Source organism: Colossoma macropomum, unplaced genomic scaffold (genome assembly GCF_904425465.1).
Source record: "Colossoma macropomum unplaced genomic scaffold, Colossoma_macropomum, whole genome shotgun sequence".
Taxonomy (NCBI): Eukaryota; Metazoa; Chordata; class Actinopteri; order Characiformes; family Serrasalmidae; genus Colossoma; species Colossoma macropomum.
The window spans coordinates 22,572,227-22,591,181 of NW_023494794.1; the positions used below are offsets into that span (position 1 = coordinate 22,572,227).

An 18,955-nucleotide genomic window follows, 5' to 3' on the forward strand; every position below is an offset into this window, starting at 1 on the left:
TAAGGTGGCCATGCATTGGAATCTCGTTCCCACGCTTTACTGAGTCGTGGCCACGACTTAATCATCTCATTCCCATGCTTTACTAAGTCGTGGCTACGAATTATTTTTATTTATACAGGATGTCACCAGCGGGGCTCCGTACGCAAGCACTGAGCTGAGAACTGCAGTCTGTTTGTCAGTGATTTGGCTGCAGTAATCCTCCACGACAGCAGAGGGCAGCAGGCTCAGGTGAAGCTCTACTGACCTCACCGTCGTCTCCCATCAGAGGAGAGCAGGCTCGTCCTCGGCGTGTTGTGGTGTCTCCGCAGAGCGCGGAGCGGCAGCATGGCGTCCGCGGTGCTCAGACAGTCCTGCAGGCTCCTTCCGCTCAGAGCACGCTCGCTCTCCTGCGCGCCCCGCGCTGCAGCCGGTGAGTGCTGGGTGCCTAACGCGGACAGACCGGGGGGCTCCGCTCGGCCAGTGGGGGGAGTGGTGGAGTAATCAAGGGCGCATCGCAGTCTGGACAGTCTGGGCTGCTGATACATCCAGTAAAACCAGACTGTAAAAACAGACCGTAATCTGGCTTTGGTACAGTCTTAGGAAAGATGGTTCTTCAAGGGTTCTTTAGTAAAGGCAATGGTTCTCTTTTAGAACTAAAAAGCCCAATAGAGTCTGACTGCGGATGGTTCTTCAAGGGTTCTTTAGTAAAGGCAATGGTTTCATAGTAAAGCCAACCATTTCATGCTTTTGCATGGTGAAATGGTTCTTCAGACTGATGGGGAATGTGCTTTATACGGTTCTATATAGAACCTTTTCGAAAATGGTTCTGTGTCGCACCAAACGGGGTTCTTCGGTTATTAGAAGATTGACATCATAACAATAGCAGAACCCTTATTTGTGCTATATAGAACCATTTTTTTTAAAGGTTCAGTATAAAACCATACACAACACATTCTCCATCAGTCTGAAGAACCATTTCATCATGCATTCATTCATGACAAGGGTTCTCTGAGTGTTCCTGGTTCTATTCTCTTTACTAACGAGTGTACAATAGAAGAACCCTTCTAGTGTTATAGAACCATTTCACCATATAAGAAACACTTGAGTATGAAATGGCTCTATATAGAACTCATCCCTGCTGAAAGAGGACAATTAGAAGCATTACACAACTATCAGGAACCAACAGGAACACTTGTTTCTGTGGGTTTCTTTCCAGCAGGGATGGTGAAATAGAACCATTGCCTTTACTAAAGAACCCTTGAAGAACCACCTTTGTGTATGTAAGTGTGTACTGTGTTTACAGGCTGTTTAACACGCCGAGTATTAAATGCATTTGAAATAAGGGTAAATAGTGATGTTTTGCGTGCCGGATAGAGTGAACACACTCAAGTCTTACTCCCAGTTAATGTTGTCCAAAATATTAAATATAAAAAAATATTTATATTAAATGAGTAAAAATATGGAAAGAATACAGCAGCATAGCATTATAAAGGCTATGAAGGCGCTTCGGTGGGCACGACCACCCACACAGGCAAGCCTCAATAACACATTCATATTATTTATAATGCTGAAATCTATATTTCTGGGCATTTTCTCTCGGTTTGCTCTCGTCAGGAGCTGCTGATGAGCTAACAGGTCTTACTGCTCCTTCCATTCTGATGTATGTATTTCTGTGTAATCGCACAGCGGCTCACACAGAATCAGGAACCGCGCTAGAGCTATCAGCTATTAGCAGTGTGTCGTTCGCGAACGAGTCGGCTCTTTGAGCCGGTTCTTTTAGATGAACGCTGGGAGTCGACTCGCATCCGAAGAGCCGATTTTTTTCTCTTTTTTGTAAGTTCGCCAAAACAAAACTTCATTTTTTTACTATTACCTGCCTTTATTCATAGCTAGTTGATGGATTTACCTGCATTTTGCTTGTCTTGTGCGCATATCGTGCGATCTCTGTCTCACGAAATTAATTCAGTGAAACTGCAGATGTGATTCAGTGGATCAAAAAGACACGATGCTATTTCTGTAGATTATTTAGTAAAGTCATGCCTTATTAAAAATAAATGATAGACATGATCGCTGACTTGGCTAATTTGTTGTGGGATGAGGGGTGGGGGGGTTGGAATAACACAACAGCGCTGCCGTTTGGGAACCGAAAGAGTCGACTCGTACTGGTGAGCTGAGCCGACTGATCTGACTCACTGGAAAGCGGAAAGGTTCATCACTGATAGCTAGCATTTAGCGTTACATACACAGATAGGTAGGAGGAGTGCTGCAGTGGGTTTATTAATAAAAATAACATGCTAACTGCTCGAAGGAGTGAGAGAGCAGGTGTGCAGGAGGGTGAGTGAACCCAGACAGGCCTCAGCTTAGCCAGGAGCAAGTTAGCCCGTTAGCTGTTGAGTAAGGGAGCAGTGAAGTGTCTGAAAGTAGCTAGGTTAGCCAGGTTAACTAGCTACATAGTGTGAACTCTACTATTTAGCCGTATAGAATACAGTTTTGTCACAATTTTGGAGGTTTACATCCATGTAAGACCAGAATATAGGAAATCTAGTCTAATACCCAGCTAGAAAAACATTGTATGCTGTGTTTTGGATGCTGGTATGCTAGTCACCTATCATGACTGTGCTGGGTGACCTGCTAAACCAGCACCTGACCAGCATAAACTGACGTCTTACTGGTCTAAGTTGTTTTTATTTCCCCCCTCTTTTTTCTTGCTAGCCTAAAAAGTCTACTTATGAGCCTGTTAGTGGGGGGTTGGAGGTGGAGTTGAAAGATGAATCATTTTTCTATTGAAATCGCAAAAAAAGAGTGCAATTTTCAAACCGCAAACGCTGAAATTTTTATTATATAATACATTATCAACAATGTTGTCTTAAGTTTTAAATGGATCAAAATTAAACTAAAGCACAGAGCTTGTTTGTTTTACACTCACACAGTGAAACGGATCCCTGAAGTCAAAAAAATTTGAACCCCTTTTTTAATTATCTTACACGCTGTGATCTTATGGTTTATTTCTAAACGAAAGTAAGTTTTTAGATGGCCACCAATGAAAGGCTTTCAGCAGCAAGGTCTCAGCAGATGTGTGTCAACAAGATTTTTGGTCTCCACAAGAGTTATTTTATGACTTGATTACTTGTTATTCTAAAGTGTGCAGAATAAAATTAAATAAAACCTCTCTAAGAGTAAATGTGTCCAGACTTTTGATCGTAGTGCATATGCAAAAAACTGAAAAGGGTTGAATAAATCCTCTGTTATGCACACTCACTCTTAAAGAAAATGGTTCTATATGGAACCGTGAACACTCAAAGAACCCTTTGTTTGATTAAAGGGGTCTTTGCATCATGATAGTGTTCTTCAGAGTGGTGGAGAATGTGCTGTGGATGGTTCTGTATAGCACCTTTTTGAAAAGGGTTCTATATAGCACCAAAAAGTGTTTTTCTATTGTTATGATGTCACCAGCTTTCCAAAAAGGTGCCATATAGAACCATTTTCTTTACTAAAGAACCCTTGAAGAACCATCTTTTTTTAAGATAGCCGTGGACTGAATAGTCACCCTGTTCACAGATTATGAATACAGCACTGCAGTGACATGGAGACATGGACTGACCCTGAGTCACTGTGTTTGTTCTGTGCAGGAGTCAGGCATAAAACCACGATCCAGTATGCCACACGTCCAGACCTACCCAGGCTGGCTTACAGGAAGCTGAAGGGGAAGAGTCCAGGAGTGGTGTTCCTCCCCGGCTTCGCCTCCCACATGGGCGGTCAAAAAGCAGAAGCACTGGAAGAGTTCTGCAAGTCTCTGGGTCACTCCTACCTCAGGTAGTCAGTGTTCTAGATCAGAATTTACAGTATTAACCATGCTAAATTACTGTTTTTGTTGCTGTTCAGTTGATTGAAGACATGTATCACTGCTGTCGGAAGAGAACCTTGTATCTCCATTTTTGTTGTTTTTCAGTTTTTGACATAATTTGAAAATGCTTGTTGTCCTTTATACTGGGTGTAAATTTCGTGATGAATGGACCCAAAAAAATGGCCCAAAATTACACAGAAAAAAGTCTGGTTCCATTGACTTACATTAAAAGTAAAGTAGGGTAATCTAAAACGAAAATCTAGACTGTGATTGTCTAAATCAGCACGTCTTGATTAGTCAGAAATCCCTTACAGCCACATAAAGGGGAATTCCACCAGCTTTTTAAAATTTCTGCATAATTCCATAGTTAAGTCATTCAGAGTGGTCTGCTGTGAAATGGTTGATTTTAGAGAGTCAGATTTCTTTACAGTGGTGGTGATAAGAACCAGGGGTCACCATGACTACAGCACAAATATAGCCATTTCATTTACTATCCAAAACCCTTGGTAAGTTCCTCTAGAACAGGAGTGCCCAATACGTCGTTCACGATCGACTAGTCGATCTCACAATGCATGTGGGTAGATCATGCCTCATTCAATCAGGCTATCAAATTTCAACACTTCCTTGCTTCTGGTGGCGGACAGGTCAGCATTATTGACGGGAAGTGTGGCCAATGTCTCTTTGATTTACTGCTTGTTACCATTGCTATGCCAAGCCGCCTAAAGCACTGCTGTGACTTTGCCTCTCTAGCGATCTAGAAAGTTTTCATTTATCTGTAACCAGTTTGTGCAGCGCCATTTTTGCATTTTTCCTTTTGTATCCTACACTGAATCTTTCAGAAGATGAGTGTGAGACCAAGAACAAAGAAATCAAAAAATTTACCTCTTCCGTGCAGAGCAGGAGGAGGGCTATTTTTTCACAGTGTTAAACTCCAAATGCATGTGCTTGATTTGCAAAGTATCCATCACACTTCCAAAGAAGGGGAACGTCGGGAAGCATTTTCAAACTATACACAGAAACTACAACTACAAATTTTCAGCAAAAAATTAACTTCAGATTTCACAAACCTGGCTGACAATAAGGTTAATGTGATTTTTCAGTTGTTATGCTAAATATCAATATAGGCCACAGAAGTGCATTAAAAAAGTTTCGAAATTTTTAAAAAAGGATGAGGCCTTTTTTTTTCTTAAGGAAGATCACAATGACCTGTCCACTGGAAAAAGTATATCTCAAGCCACAAAAGTATGGGCACCCCTGCTCTAGAACTTCATGTTTCATCATATACATCTTAACCTTTCAGCTGTGCAGAACATGACACCCAGCCCTAGTCCTGGACTAAATTCATTCTTTTTTTTCTCGCCTTGGTCTGGATTTAATCTGTTATTAGAGAAATGTACCATTCAAAGCAGCCGAGTTCAGTATATAGATACATGCCTGTCTGATAAGTGTCTGCGACCACTCAGGTTTGACTACACAGGCTGTGGGGCATCTGAAGGGCAAATGGCGGATTACAACATCGGCACATGGAAGAAGGACGTCCTGTATGTGCTGGACGAGCTGGTGGAAGGGCCTCAGGTAAGAGAGGAACTAAGTTTACTTTGCAGTACCTGAAACAGTCTCAAGCAGGGAGTGAGTTCGTTCACTGAATTTGCTGGACTGGCTGTGTTCCTCTCCCAGATCAGCTTGTTTCTTCATGGTGACTTTAGACCTAAAAACAGACCCTAGATCAGCACTCCTACTAACAGGCTTTCTAAATAGCCGCACTGATCTGCTGTCCTGAAATGCTCTCAGGCAGAAGTCCAGTCAGTTTCCATGTTGTTTACTTGATTGATGCTAAAAATATGGTGCATGATATCATATTATATAGGGTGGGCGAGTGCAGTAGAAAGCTGCACATAACTTGCTGCAGGTCACATTAAGAAGACCACGTCGCCAGGTTGGTAGGCAAGCTGGAACTCAGTTCAGGAACTCAGTGCTCAGTCTCCAAAATATATACTAAGAAGAGAAGATTAGCTAGATTGGTGGACTGGATCCATAAAGCCTGCACGTCTCCAGAGTTCAGAATAGTACAGTGTGTGATATTTTATAAAAATTAATAAGAGTGGCTTCCAAAGCTGCCAAAGCTCTTCAATAATCATACACATACATAAACCTAAACTTAGCATCTTAGAACTTTGTATCACACTTGGCTGGTAACATAAAAGGAAACTACAGAACAAGACAACAGTGCATATTTTTCAAGCGTCTCGGAGGAAAAATGCTGACTGGGTATCAGGACCCTTTCATTCTTATGTTAAAACCTGATTTCAGATCAGCATTCTAATAGACAGGGTCCTCAAAGTGTCCACCCTCTTTCTCTTTCTAATGTGACTTTCTCATTACTGTAGATACTGGTTGGCTCCAGTATGGGAGGCTGGCTGATGTTGCTGGCTGCTCTCGCAAGGCCGGAGAAGATCGCTGCCCTGGTGGGCATTTCCACAGCTGCCGATCACTTTGTGACAGCTTTCAACACTCTGCCGATAGAGGTGAGAACACCTGGACTTCATCACAGCTCAAAAGGCAGGAATTTATTAGTTTCATCAACTATACTGAGTTGGCAGTTTATTAGCCACACCCATCTAGTAATCCATCTTGCATCTCCTTTGGGCTTCACAACAAGATGCTGCATTATGTAAGAATGTTGTACCATGCGGAAATGATCGCATTGCACGAGAGTCACGTGATGCCGGACGTTTGGACTGTACAATTTGTGTGCATGTAAAGTACCTAACAAGCTGGCAATTTATGTATTGTGTATAGAGGTCTGTATAGGCTTAATTATTAATGTCACTCAACCACATATCGCACCCACCTGCACACCGGCACCTGCCCACAGAAACCTAGTGCCCTTATTTATCACACTCACCTTCTTCAACCATGTCATGGCAGTCTGCGCATATAATTTGGGCTGTGGTCCTTGTCCGCACTTGCCTACATTTATCATGTGTAATCTGCACCATTGGCCTTCAGCATGCCCACCCAGCCTCCACAGCATTGCAGATCAGCCTCCAGTCCCGCCGTACACCTACACATCCTGCTACACAAAAGTAAACATAAGTAATTTAATATTTTGCGTACTTTTAGGATAAACAAAACTGTACTAGGAAGAGTTTTACTAGTGCTGGGAGGGTTTTTGGTTGTAATGGGAGGGGTTTTAGTTGTGCTGGGAGGAGGTTTGGGTTTTGGTTGTAGTGCGAGGGGTTTTAGTTGTGCTGGGAGGGGTTTGCTTATACTTGGAGGAGTTTTGGTTGTACAGGGAGATGATTTGGCTGTACTAGGAGATGTTTCGGCTGTACTGGGAAGGGTTTTGGTTGTACTGGGAGGGGTTTTGGTTGTCAAACATGTCTTGGAGAGACTGACGCGTTTACACTGCTATATTCAAGTTATAGCTTTGTTTCAAAAGTGTCTTGTGTTTACACTTGCATTTTTTTGTGGTTTGGCCTCATCCAGATATAATCCTAATACTCAAGACGTATGAAGTGACCAGGTGTACACGGGGTTCATGTCAGCAGACAAGTGCATGGTAGCATAGCCGAGCAGCTTGGCTTCACTTTGCCACTGTATCAACATTATTTTATAGCTAATAACGCTAAAAAGCATCTACAAGTCAACCAGATTTATATTAAAGTCAGCATAGTTAGATAGATGTGGCTTGCAGTGACGGGAGTTAAAAAGCCAAAACAATTTCCTTGGAAAAAATGCAGTTAGATTTTATGCAGAAGTTCTTTAGCGGAGGTTATATAGTTTCATTATCTGTATGCAGTATCTTATAATTACTAACATTTTTCTCTGGGGCACACTTGCCCGCCAGTCGACTTCCACAAGGAGCCAATAATTGTCTGAGTCCTCTTTACCTAATGAGTTATAATACCCACCTGCAAAACATCAGTTGGCTGATTTCCTGCTATGACTGCAGTGGCTCAACATTAAACCTGCCTGCAAATCGATTTGCAGATCATGCAGGACCTCTTGCAGAGAGTTGAACTTGGTATTTTCCACTTGTTCTATCTAAAAGTTTTACAAAGTGTGAAAAGGCAGGGAAGACGCTAAAAACTTGTGAAGGCATCCGAATACTGCTGAGTAAATGCTGCTCTCATGTTTTTGTGTTGCCTCTGTCGCCCCCTTTCAGACAAAGAAGGAGATTGAGGAGTGTGGCTCGTGGTCTTTCCCCACCCGGCACAACGAGGAGGGCTCGTACACGCTCAGCCTAGACTTTCTTAAGGAAGCGGAGAACCACTGCATCCTGCAGAGCCCAATCCCAGTGGCCTGCCCTGTGCGCCTCATCCACGGCATGAAGGATGCTGATGTTCCATGGCATGTCTCTATGCAGGTGGCTGAACGAGTGCTCAGCAACGATGTGGACGTCATACTCCGCAAGCACGGCCGCCACCGAATGTCTGAGAAGGACGACATCAAGCTGATGGTGTACACCATCGATGACCTTATTGACAAGCTGACCACACTGGGATGAGGTGGACATAGTATCAGTTGGGGTTGGAGAGGGCCTTGATTGACTTTGAAGGAAAGAGGCTGCGTTGGTGGGAGGGGAACTGGGGAGAGGAATCCAAGTGTTACAGAAAACACAACTGTCTGATATCACATGTGGTCAGAAGCCATGTAGTTATATTTTAATGTCCAAATGCTCAGCAGGTAAATGACACCTTGCTTGTAGGTAGTTGTTCTTACCTTTGGGACAACACTGATGTAGTGAACGCACACACAAACTTATATACAACCCTCCTCAGGCAAACCTAATCTTGATCTGTGTGAGAGCACCACAAAACGACAACGTGCAACATGTTCAGCAAAAGGAACTCATTCTTCACGCCTTCGTTCTTTTTTTGTTTTGTTCCATCTTGTTATGGTTAAGAGTTTTTCACCTTTTTACCTTATCTAAGGCTTGACCCAACTGTTCCCTTTTTATTGGTCCCTCTATACAGTAGCTCAGAAGGGACAAATCACAGAAAGACATGCATTAGAATGCGTGCCTTTATTTTTGTTTGAACATTTCCTCTAATTTATCACCAGAGAGTCTCATCTCACCACATTCCTACATGGTTTTTGAAGACAGTGGGACATTTTTGCTCTAATCCTGTTCCAACACACCTGTGCACAGGTGTTCATTGTTCGTAATAGCTGGTTCAGGTTAGTTTTGCGGGGCTAAACGTGATCTGGTAATGAGAACATCTGTGGACGACTGTGAGAAATAGTCTATGACAGCAAGCCTGTCGTTAGCCCATGGATGTAATGTAAGTTAGCATGGCTCAGAATCCCCCAAAAAACTCCAAAGTGTGTAATAAAAATTACAAGAGAGAAACAGCTCTGCTAGCTAACAAGAGTTTTCACTATGTAGCTTGCTTTGCTTGTGTTATCAGTTGTAATCTAGTGGGTATAGCTGCAATCCAGCACCAAAAGTTGTTTAGCCCAGATGCTTTTCATTACGATTACGTGAAGGTGAAATGCTAAAGTAAGCCTGTCAGGATAATAATGAGGGTTGTTAATGGCATAGAAGAGCGAGATGCTGATTGGTTGCATAACCATGTGTTATCTGTGGTTATTTCATACATACCTAGCTGGTATTTGTGACATTTTCTTTCCTTAAAGTGGATTTTCTTTTCAAAATGTCTGCATAATTCAGTGTGTGAGATGTAAACAGTCATTCAGAGTGGTTTGGTGTGAAATGGTTCAGATTTCTTTACAGTGGTGGTGATAGGAACCAGGGCTCACCATGTCTACAACACAAATGTAGACATTTTATTTACTATCCAAAACCACCAGTGAACGCACACGTGTCTTCTGTGGTTTTATATGTCATGTTGATGATGGTAAAATAATGGAAAATCTGAAATAAGAAGTTTTCTTTGGGGACTATTTTGCCTCAACATCCTGCATATTATGTAACCCTCCACCATGAATGGGTTTTAAGGCCAAAATCCCCTCAAAACTATCATAAAACGGTGACATCAGGTATTCATACCAGTTCATGTAATAACTTTCTATGAGAGAGCTTTTAGACATGGACGTCTAGTTCCTATCACCACCACTCTGGTGCAAACCACTCTGATTTTCTTTACGTCTTAATGATTTAATTATGCAGAAGTTTTGGAGTTCCCCTTTAATTTAGGCAAATTCTATAGCTCTGAAAATTTTCTTACCAGCATGACACAAAGGGAATTTTGGTCTTCTAACACGCACATAATGTCACTCAGAGCAAGTATTTGATAGTCAAATCATTGGATTTGATGTGGTTGGTCTGCTGGGAGCCTAATATTGATTTCTGGCATGAACAGCACTGCCTGTGTTGGAGTTCAGCTGCCTGTGTATGTTACTGTGACACTGCATATGCATATGACGAATCGGCACTTGCTTTCACTTCTTTTTTTCTTTTTTTCTTTTTTTTATTTGGTCATGTTCAAAATATACATTAGATCATGTTTGTTTTGTGCTTAACGATCAAACAGTGCATGTTTTCGTTGTGATCCCGTACGTTCTGGGAAGGGGGAGGACTGTACAACTGTGAAAAGAAGCCTCTGGCTGTCCACATCGCTGTGAATTTTGGGTGAAAACTTCCTGTCATACTGAAGAGTGGTGCAGGCTCTCTGTCTTTGTGTACCTCCTCTAGGCCGATTGCACTGTTATACCCTGTACCCTGCTGCATTCTTACAGAATTCTGCTCAGATTTGGGAATTGTGGTCTGAAGCCGATGTTATCGGACATCCAGACACAGTTCACTTCCTCTGTGTGCTGTCTGAAATATTCTTTATGGCTCATTTGAGTTTACACTGCCTGCAATGCTTTACACAGACAAATCGTATCTGGGAGGTTGCCCAAGAGCTCCTCCTGCCAGTCCTTTATTATTTTCGTAATGAACAATATGCATTTTTGATAATTTATCATAGGTATGGATGGTGTGTGTGTGTGTGTGTGTGTGTGTGTGTGTGTGTGTTAGTTATTGTAATAATGAACGACTGCAGCTGTGTTGCAGTGCCGTTGGCTTTGTTCAGCACACTAAAGTCCACACAAAGGCTAGTGTTAGTGTGATGGACTGGCTCATACTTCTGAAGACAAAAGCCTGTTTGTCTTCCTTCCTCAGTTTCTTGACAAATGGCCAGACAGCAAAAGACAGAGCCGTTTTAATTCCTTAATTACGCAAAACTAAATCTTTTTTTCTGTGCTCATCCCTTCTGTTCACCAGTTTTGGCATGGAGGAAGTTTATACCCCTCGTAAATATGTTTCGCTCTTGCTTTTGGAGACTCCAGTGCCTATAGGGAGTCACTCATCATTGGAGATTCTTTAGGCTTAATCTGGGTCTGGTAAACTGGTTCATTGTGTTTTAGTATTATTTCAGATTAAGCACTATATAAAAGTATATTGTGTTTTAACTAAGTGTGCACATGTGTATCTGTATCCCCTGTACATGAATAAGATTTTTCAATAATAAAATGTAAAAGATAGTAGAGAATATGTCTGGTATTTAGTTTTTTATGTTCAAGAACGTTTGCCGAAGGTTTTTCCTGTGTTTTCTCTGTATTTCTGTTAAAGACTAACTGGTTTCCAGGAATTGAATATCACTTCAGTTACCCTGGCAGTCAGTCAGTTTAGCCTCACTATAGTGTGTGTGTGTGTGTGTGTGTGTGTGTGTGTGTGTGTACATATTGGTGTTTTTCTGAGCAAATAAACGCTTACTGTGTAAACAGACTTTTAAAGGAAATTCCTTCAGAAGCCTATATATATATATATGTGTGTGTGTATATATACCCCAACAGAGCAGGTACTATTTGGGTGGTGGATCATTCTCAGCGCTGCAGTAACACTGATGTGGTGGTGGTGTGTTAGTGTGTGTTACGCTGGTGTGAGTGGATCAGACACAGCAGTGCTGCTGGAGTTTTTATAGACCTCAGTGTCGCTGCTGGACTGAGAACCACTGACAAAGGACTAGAGGATGATTAACACAAACAGCGGCACATGAGCTACTGTCTGACATCTACAAGTTGGATCAAGAAGGTGGGAGTAACTAATAGAGTGGACAGTAAGTGTCAGACAGTGTTTAAAAACTCCAGCAGCACCGCGCAACACACTAACACTGGTTTTAATGGTTTCTTTTATTTTTATATATATATTGGCCCAAACCTAAAATTCTGTCTAGAGCAGATCCTTTTTTCTCTCACAACTATCTGCTAGCACTGATTTGATTCCAATATGATTGCGCATCCTTTTTTTTTTTTATAGCAGGGGCTCCTCAAGACTGGGACTGTAAACCACTGAGTGAGTGAGATCCTAACTGAGTGTGAATGCTTCATTTCTTCAGCTCTGGCTTCAGTGGTGGTGTGTGTTCATAGCTGCTGACGTACAGAGAAACCTCAAGAATTTTCTCCTTTACTGAAAGAGAGCCCTGTTTCTCGTCTGCCTCATTCTGGCCTCGGCTAGCCCCTGTCCAGCCCTTCTCCAACAGCTAACCTGAGACCTGACACACCACACAGTTTCCACCACTGCAAGGCTTTGTGTTAAAAGGTAGGTCTTTTAATTTGTAATGAATGAATTCTGGTAAGCTGGCTCATGCTGTGCATCTGAAAGTTGTTGGTGTATAGTACTAAAGCCTATAGACATGTCTGAACTGTGGTCCTCAGTTAGATTTTGTCAGCTTGTTGCTTACAGAGTTAGCTTATCACCTATTTTCTGTCTAAATGCTGCTCAGCTGGTGTTGGTCTATTCTCAGCACTGTAAGTTTAATTCATATAAATGACTAGAGCTTTATGTAGTCCACAGTGCTGAGCTAAACCACACTGAGTCAGGGTCAGCCTGTGCTGCTGCCATGATTATCAAGGTAGTGAGATCTGACCTCTCTAAATACTTCAAATGACTTGTGCTCACATCAAAGACTTGGATTTTTGTGGCTACAACACTTACAATCTTCTATTATACACTTACAATGTTCCATTAGACTTTCATTAGTATAGTGTGGTAATGTGGTATAGTACAGTATAGTATAGTAGCATGGTATACTAAAGTATACTATAGAATAGTATAGTACAGTAGTATATGCTATAGTATAGTAGTAAGTGGTGTACTGTAGTATACTATAGAATGGTGTTACAGTAGTATGTGCTATAGTATAGTAGTATGTGGTATACTGTAGAATAGAATAGTGTAGTATAGTACTAACTAAGTGGTATACTATAGTATAGTAGTACTGTAGTATACTATAGAATGGTGTAGTATTTTACAGTAGTATGTGCTATAGTATAGTAGTATGTGGTATACTGTGGAATAGTATAGTATAGTATAGTATAGTATAGTAGTTTGTGCTATAGTATAGTAGTATGTGGTATACAGTAGAGTAGAATAGAATAGTATAGTAGTTTGTGCTATAGTATAGTAGTATGTGGTATACTGTAGAATAGAATAGTATAGTATAGTAGTATGTTTTGTAGTATAGTAGTAAGTGGTATACTATAGTATACTATAAAATAGTATAGTATAGTATTATGTGCTATTATGTTTTGTAGTATAGTAGTAAGTGGTATACTATAGTATACTATAAAATACTATAGTATAGTAGAATGTGCTATAGCAGTAAGTGGTGTCCTATGGTATACTGTAGAATAGTATTGTATAGTAGTATGTGCTATAGTATAGTAGTATGTGGTATACTGTAGAATAGTATAGTATAGTATTATGTGCTGTAGTGTAGTAGCCAAAGTTAAATCACTGAGATCACTACATACAGGTTTGCACTGGTTACCGCTTTCTCACCAATTTACCTATATTAGTTCTTACTTTCAGAGCCCTTCATGACTGACATCTGACAGATATTAAATACATTTCCATTCAAATTATTTTTTGTTTCCATAAGTTGGTTGATGTAGGCAATGGAAATAGAAATTGTCTGTAACATTTTATGAATGCCGAAAAAGCTTTTTCAGCAAAAACATTGTGTATCAATACCGTAAATGTAGCAAAACCTACATTTTTTTCCAGGAAGAATATTTAGGCATTGATTCAGGATCAGATTTCCCTCACATGCCTCTTACAAAAAACCCAAATTGTGTGGTGGAGAGGTAGAGCTGCCCTGAGGAGGAGAGCAGAGTGCAAAGAAGTGCTGCTCTTATATGGAGAGATGAGCAGAAATCCTATAGCCTTTCTAAACGGAAAGAGCTCAAACAGCTCAGTATAGCAGAGAAACAGCATCTCTCACAGAAAAGTTGGAAGATAATAATAATACACATTTGAAAATAAAATATATTTTTCTTATGAGGTTATGGGAAAATATATTCGCATAGGATACTTTGGGTTGCCAATGTAGCTGTTTTTGCGCACAAATTTTGGGAGGTGTTATTTAGAGAAAATATATTTATAATATCTGTTGTTTGTTCTTTTATAATAAATATCTTAATTCTCTCTCTTTCTTGCTTCAGATGAGAAGAATGATGCGTATAGTGTTGCTTTTGGTCCTCCTGGGAGGTGAGTTAATTATGAGATGTTATTTAAATGCACGTAATCTATATAATTATTATTTTAAGCTTTTTATAGTCCCTGTTTACTGTTTGATTGTTTCTTTATATAAACAAAAATCAAAAGTATAAAAATACTGTGTGTTTATTGATCCTGTATGAATGTGATTATTGTGTATTTTTGAAGTTTTTTGATGAAGCCACTGAACTGCTTTGCGTGGTTCATTTAGGGGTTTTCACAGCTCCGTTTGTTAATGAGGAGCAGGCCAAGAGGTTCATTCGTCCAAAGAGGCAGGCAGGCTACTGGGACCCCAACCACTCACAGAACGTGTGGGGCTACACCATTCAGGAGCAGGTGATTAAATGACCATAGCCGGCTCTCTCTCTTCCACTGTGTGCATGCGTCTGCAATTATGCAAGTTTAATGGTCTGCTTTCTGCAACAGGCCAATGAATACTGGACTGCTTTGAGAACAGATGCTCAGTATTACATGGACATGGGCAACCTCATGTTTGACCGCTCTGTGGCTGAGTGAGTGACTGTTATGTGTTTATATCTTTGGCTCATTCATTCTTCAGATTAGAGTAATTCATTATGTTTAAGCTCTTAAACTAATTTTCACTGCAAGTCTTGTGTATAAGGGCCATTCTCCATTTGGAGTGGGAAAGCATGTCACAAAGGTTACAGGGCTTAAAAAGATGTTTAAAATATTAGACACAGCTCCAAAAGTCGGTATGTACATTTACACAGTTGACCTAAGATTAAATAACACTTTTCCCTTATGATTTCTCAGATTTCCTAGACGCTCTGCGTATGTAAAACAGCTCATCACAGCCAATTTTCAACATTTGAGAAACCATTTTTTAATATAAAACAGTATTTTTAAGAGGTTTAACTTAGGAATTTGTATAAAACAGATACATGTTTACTTTTTATATCATTAACGTTATTCTACATTTAGAAAATATGTATTTTATATAAAAAAATCATTTGTCTCAGAGATTTTGGTCACTGATGTTATCAGCACTCTTATTTTACATTTTAACGTAGTATTTTTAGCTCTATTAAACTGCCTCTTTGGTTCGAGTCTCATCAGAGAGGAAGCATCCCAAGGCATGAGAAGGCGAGTCACACTTGCCCACTATATTTCATTAATTTTTTTATTAAGAATTTTGTTTATCAGGCAGCACATCTTCTATGTGTCAGTGGTGTTATGTGATTTGATGGCTGGTTAATTAAAATTTTGTCAAAATAATGCCAAATATCATTTTTATTACTGATTTTAAATAGTTGCAGAAGGTCACCTGACTGCTGGATTACAAAATCCTCAGTTTTAACCAGAATGTCAGTGGTGTTACACCATATTCATGTAACACCAGTGACTGTAAAATATGTTTGGAATTAAGCTCTCCTTTTTGCATATATGATAATAGGAGATGTTAATGGACATATTAAGATTATTTAGTTTTGGGATGAAAGAAACTGATTTTTTAAAAATGTATCCACCTGAATTCCCACTGTCAATGTAGAAATGACCCATAAACTCTCACCAAACGCTTGGTCTTTACATTCATGACCCGAAGGACCACCAGTTAGTTTATGACAGGGGGAGAGAAAGGTAGGAGTGTAGGATTAAACTCTAAAAATGTTCACATTTTAAAATGTAATTTAAATACTATTCAGCACTTTACCCTGGACTACAGTGACCCCTTCTCTGTCTGCCAGACTGTTTTCCTTTGTCACTCTCCTGTTCAAATTATACATCAAATGAATCTTTCAGTTCACATTAATGAGTGAATTCAGCATTTAAGCATAACTTTGGTTAATTGGCAAGTTGCTTTACAAGTGATGATGCTAAATTTAGCTATGCTCTCATTTCTTTTTGGACACAAATACAGCTACAAGACTGCTAGCTAGCAGGCCGGAGCAGTAAGACAGTCATTAGCCTTGTATTGGCATCAAGACTGATTTTTACTTCAAATTAAAGCACCAAAACAAATAATTATGACTAAAATGTTGACTATTTGAATGATATCAGTCTAATTTTAACTGTTGAGTTTCATTGATAAATATTAATAACAAATAGGCACTACACCCAAAGCAACTATTTGCTAGCTATCTAGCCTAGCTTACCTATTATTCATATTGCTGCATTAAAGCGAAATAAAATTACATTTGTACACTGCTTGATGCACATAAACCATACATTTATGCAGTCTCATATGTAGAGTCAAGCTTAGAACTTACTCTGAGAGTGAAAATATGAACTTAGTCTCTCTCTCTCTTTCTCTCTTTCTCTCACTACCCGCTAGCACACATGCTAACAAATGTCTTTACAACATGTTAAGAACACACTTAAAAAAGATGGTTCTTGAAGGGTTCTATAGCAAAGACGATTATGGTATATAGAACCGTGAACACTCAAAGAACCCTTTGCATGCTAAAAGGGTTCTTTGCATGGTGAAAGAGCTCTTCAAATTGATGGAGAATGTGCTGTAGAAGCTTCTATATGGACCTTTTTTTGAAAAGGGTTCTATGTAGCTCCAAATGGGGTTCTGCTATTGTTACGATGTCAAGCTTGTAACAATATAAGAACCTCTTTTGGTGCTATATAGAACCCTTCTCAAAAAGGTTATATATACAACACATTCTCCATCAGTTTGAAGAACCAATGCAAATGCAAATGGTTCTATATAGAACCATTGCCTTTACTAAAGAACCCCTGAAGAATGATCATTTTAAGTGTGTAAAAGTGGCATCAATGTGGTGCATTGTGGCATAATTAATCATCACATAATAGTGCTGGGTGACTATCTGACAGACTAAAAGCTAATAAGTTGAGCTGCTTCTTAGTTATTTTGGTGGCACTAACTGCCAACTGAACTGAAGACTTGAGAAGATCGAGATCACCTAAACCCACATTACAGAACATGATTCCTGGTTCAAAGCGAGATATCTGACCCCTCATTCATACTGGACATCTGGCTGATGTTATCCAGGCGAATGAGAAACGTTTCTTTGCGTAATAACCACCAGGTGAAGTGTTGTCAGTCTAATTTAAGGACTGGCATTAAAAAGCATTTCAAACAGGCAGAGCTGGAAGCCAGTGAGCTTACAGTGCATGTAGACAGAGACGAGAAGAAAAACTAGCTTCACCATATCTGTTCATATTGATCTGCTGTTGTTTTTTGATTTGTAATGCTGTTGTACATATAGTTATGGAAACCATCGCTCTCAACCATTATACCATTATAGTAGATAGATAGAGAGAGAGACAGATAGACAGATAGATAGTATAAAGAAACTCATTATATTCACCACCTCCAAACTGTATGAATATGATATTTCTTTTGCTGCAGACTAACAGAGACTCCTTTTGGCACAGCTTAGTATGTGTGCGGTGCATTTTCACAAAAAATTATTTTTAAACTTAAAAATAGGCTGGAAAAGTTTAAGTAAATTAAACTTTAAATAACACATTGACAGAGCATCAGATACAAATTCTTGTTCTGTTAACTTACTATTAGATGTTCAATTAACTCAATATTTTAATTTTGTTAAAATCAGCTTTTTAAAGATAATTTCTTTATAACAGTATAGGAAATTTAATAGCAAATATAAGAATGTATTACACAAGAATGTAACTATTTTCCTTCTTTGGGAACCTGTATTACAGTAGATTCCCATATCCCACTCTTATATGACCATATACCTCCAAGACCTTCATATTTTATACAGGCAACTCAAATGGGTTGACACCTGTGCAGCTGTTCCTGAGCTGAATATGAATAAATTATACTTATTTGTCGCTGTATGTGTGTCGGATATGAAAAACCAAATGACTGGTGGCTGAATTTTTACAAACAATAGCATCATAAACCTCTTAAGCATGCTGGCATAAGAGTCCCTGCTGTAAAATGTAAAAAATGATATAGTTTTGACATCATGTTCTCTCAAAACAAGTGAGCACTCACTTACATTAATATCATAAAACATTACATGTGAATCTATACTGTGTTATCAGTAAAATTGAGCTACTGATAATGTGAGAACATAGTTCCTTTCCTTTTAGCATCACCATTGTTTTTTTCATATTATTTAATATTTAATACATTAAATTTTTTTGCTGTTTTGTGGTTTTTTCTTTGTTCAGTGAGACTAACAGGCTGTATGCGGAGATGCTGAGGAATGTGAGGGCGCACCTCGATGCCCAGACGGCCAGACACTGATAGATCTAATCAGCCGACTCAGTGACTGATGCTGATTCATGACGGCCAGGCACCAGTAATGACTGTAGAGGTCAGCAGGAAGGAAACAGCACTGTGGGTGGACTTGCATCGTACTGGCTTGCTTTGTAGTGTAGATCTCCAGTGATGTTACACCTATATGGTAATGAATTAGCAACTCAAACAGTCCTACATACTCAAAAATAATGGTTCTTCAAGAAAATGTTTCTATAAAGAACCATGAACACTCAAAGAACCCTTTGCATGATTAAATGGTTCTTTACATGGCGAAGCGTTCTTCAAATTGATGGAAAATGTACTGTAGATGGTTCTATATAAAACCTTTTTAGAAAAGGTTCTATATAGCACCCTAAAGGGGATCTTCTATTATTACAAGCTAGACATCACAACAATA

General features: G+C 39.6%; 2 protein-coding genes across 3 annotated transcripts; both read left to right on the forward strand.

The window, feature by feature from the left end:
• Positions 1-249: 249 nt before the first annotated feature.
• On the forward strand, positions 250-11,479 carry abhd10a (abhydrolase domain containing 10, depalmitoylase a). Of its 2 annotated transcripts, none has more exons than XM_036580625.1 (5): positions 250-409; positions 3,609-3,792; positions 5,287-5,398; positions 6,211-6,348; positions 7,992-11,479. In XM_036580625.1, the coding sequence occupies exons 1-5, from the start codon at positions 325-327 to the stop codon at positions 8,331-8,333; spliced, it is 861 nt and encodes a 286-aa protein (XP_036436518.1). In that variant the 5' UTR covers positions 250-324; the 3' UTR covers positions 8,334-11,479. The 2 variants fall into 2 exon arrangements, with proteins under 2 accessions (XP_036436518.1, XP_036436519.1); XM_036580626.1 differs by lacking the exon at positions 250-409 and adding an exon at positions 2,188-2,313 and having other exon boundaries at positions 7,992-11,478.
• A 782-nt stretch (positions 11,480-12,261) lies between these two features.
• On the forward strand, positions 12,262-18,850 carry LOC118814825 (uncharacterized protein C3orf85-like). The gene is made up of 5 exons (XM_036580627.1): positions 12,262-12,374; positions 14,279-14,324; positions 14,545-14,669; positions 14,760-14,845; positions 18,468-18,850. The coding sequence occupies exons 2-5, from the start codon at positions 14,279-14,281 to the stop codon at positions 18,541-18,543; spliced, it is 333 nt and encodes a 110-aa protein (XP_036436520.1). The 5' UTR covers positions 12,262-12,374; the 3' UTR covers positions 18,544-18,850.
• The last annotated feature ends 105 nt before the right edge of the window (positions 18,851-18,955 follow it).

Coding starts and splice junctions, on each gene's coding strand:
- abhd10a (XM_036580625.1), top strand. CDS start 325: ATGGCGTCCGCGGTGCTCAGACAGTCCTGCAGGCTCCTTCCGCTCAGA. Junction 3,793..5,286: donor CTGGGTCACTCCTACCTCAG/GTAGTCAGTGTT, acceptor GCGACCACTCAG/GTTTGACTACACAGGCTGTG. Junction 5,399..6,210: donor AGCTGGTGGAAGGGCCTCAG/GTAAGAGAGGAA, acceptor TCATTACTGTAG/ATACTGGTTGGCTCCAGTAT.
- LOC118814825 (XM_036580627.1), top strand. CDS start 14,279: ATGAGAAGAATGATGCGTATAGTGTTGCTTTTGGTCCTCCTGGGAG. Junction 14,325..14,544: donor GCTTTTGGTCCTCCTGGGAG/GTGAGTTAATTA, acceptor TGGTTCATTTAG/GGGTTTTCACAGCTCCGTTT. Junction 14,670..14,759: donor GCTACACCATTCAGGAGCAG/GTGATTAAATGA, acceptor TTTCTGCAACAG/GCCAATGAATACTGGACTGC.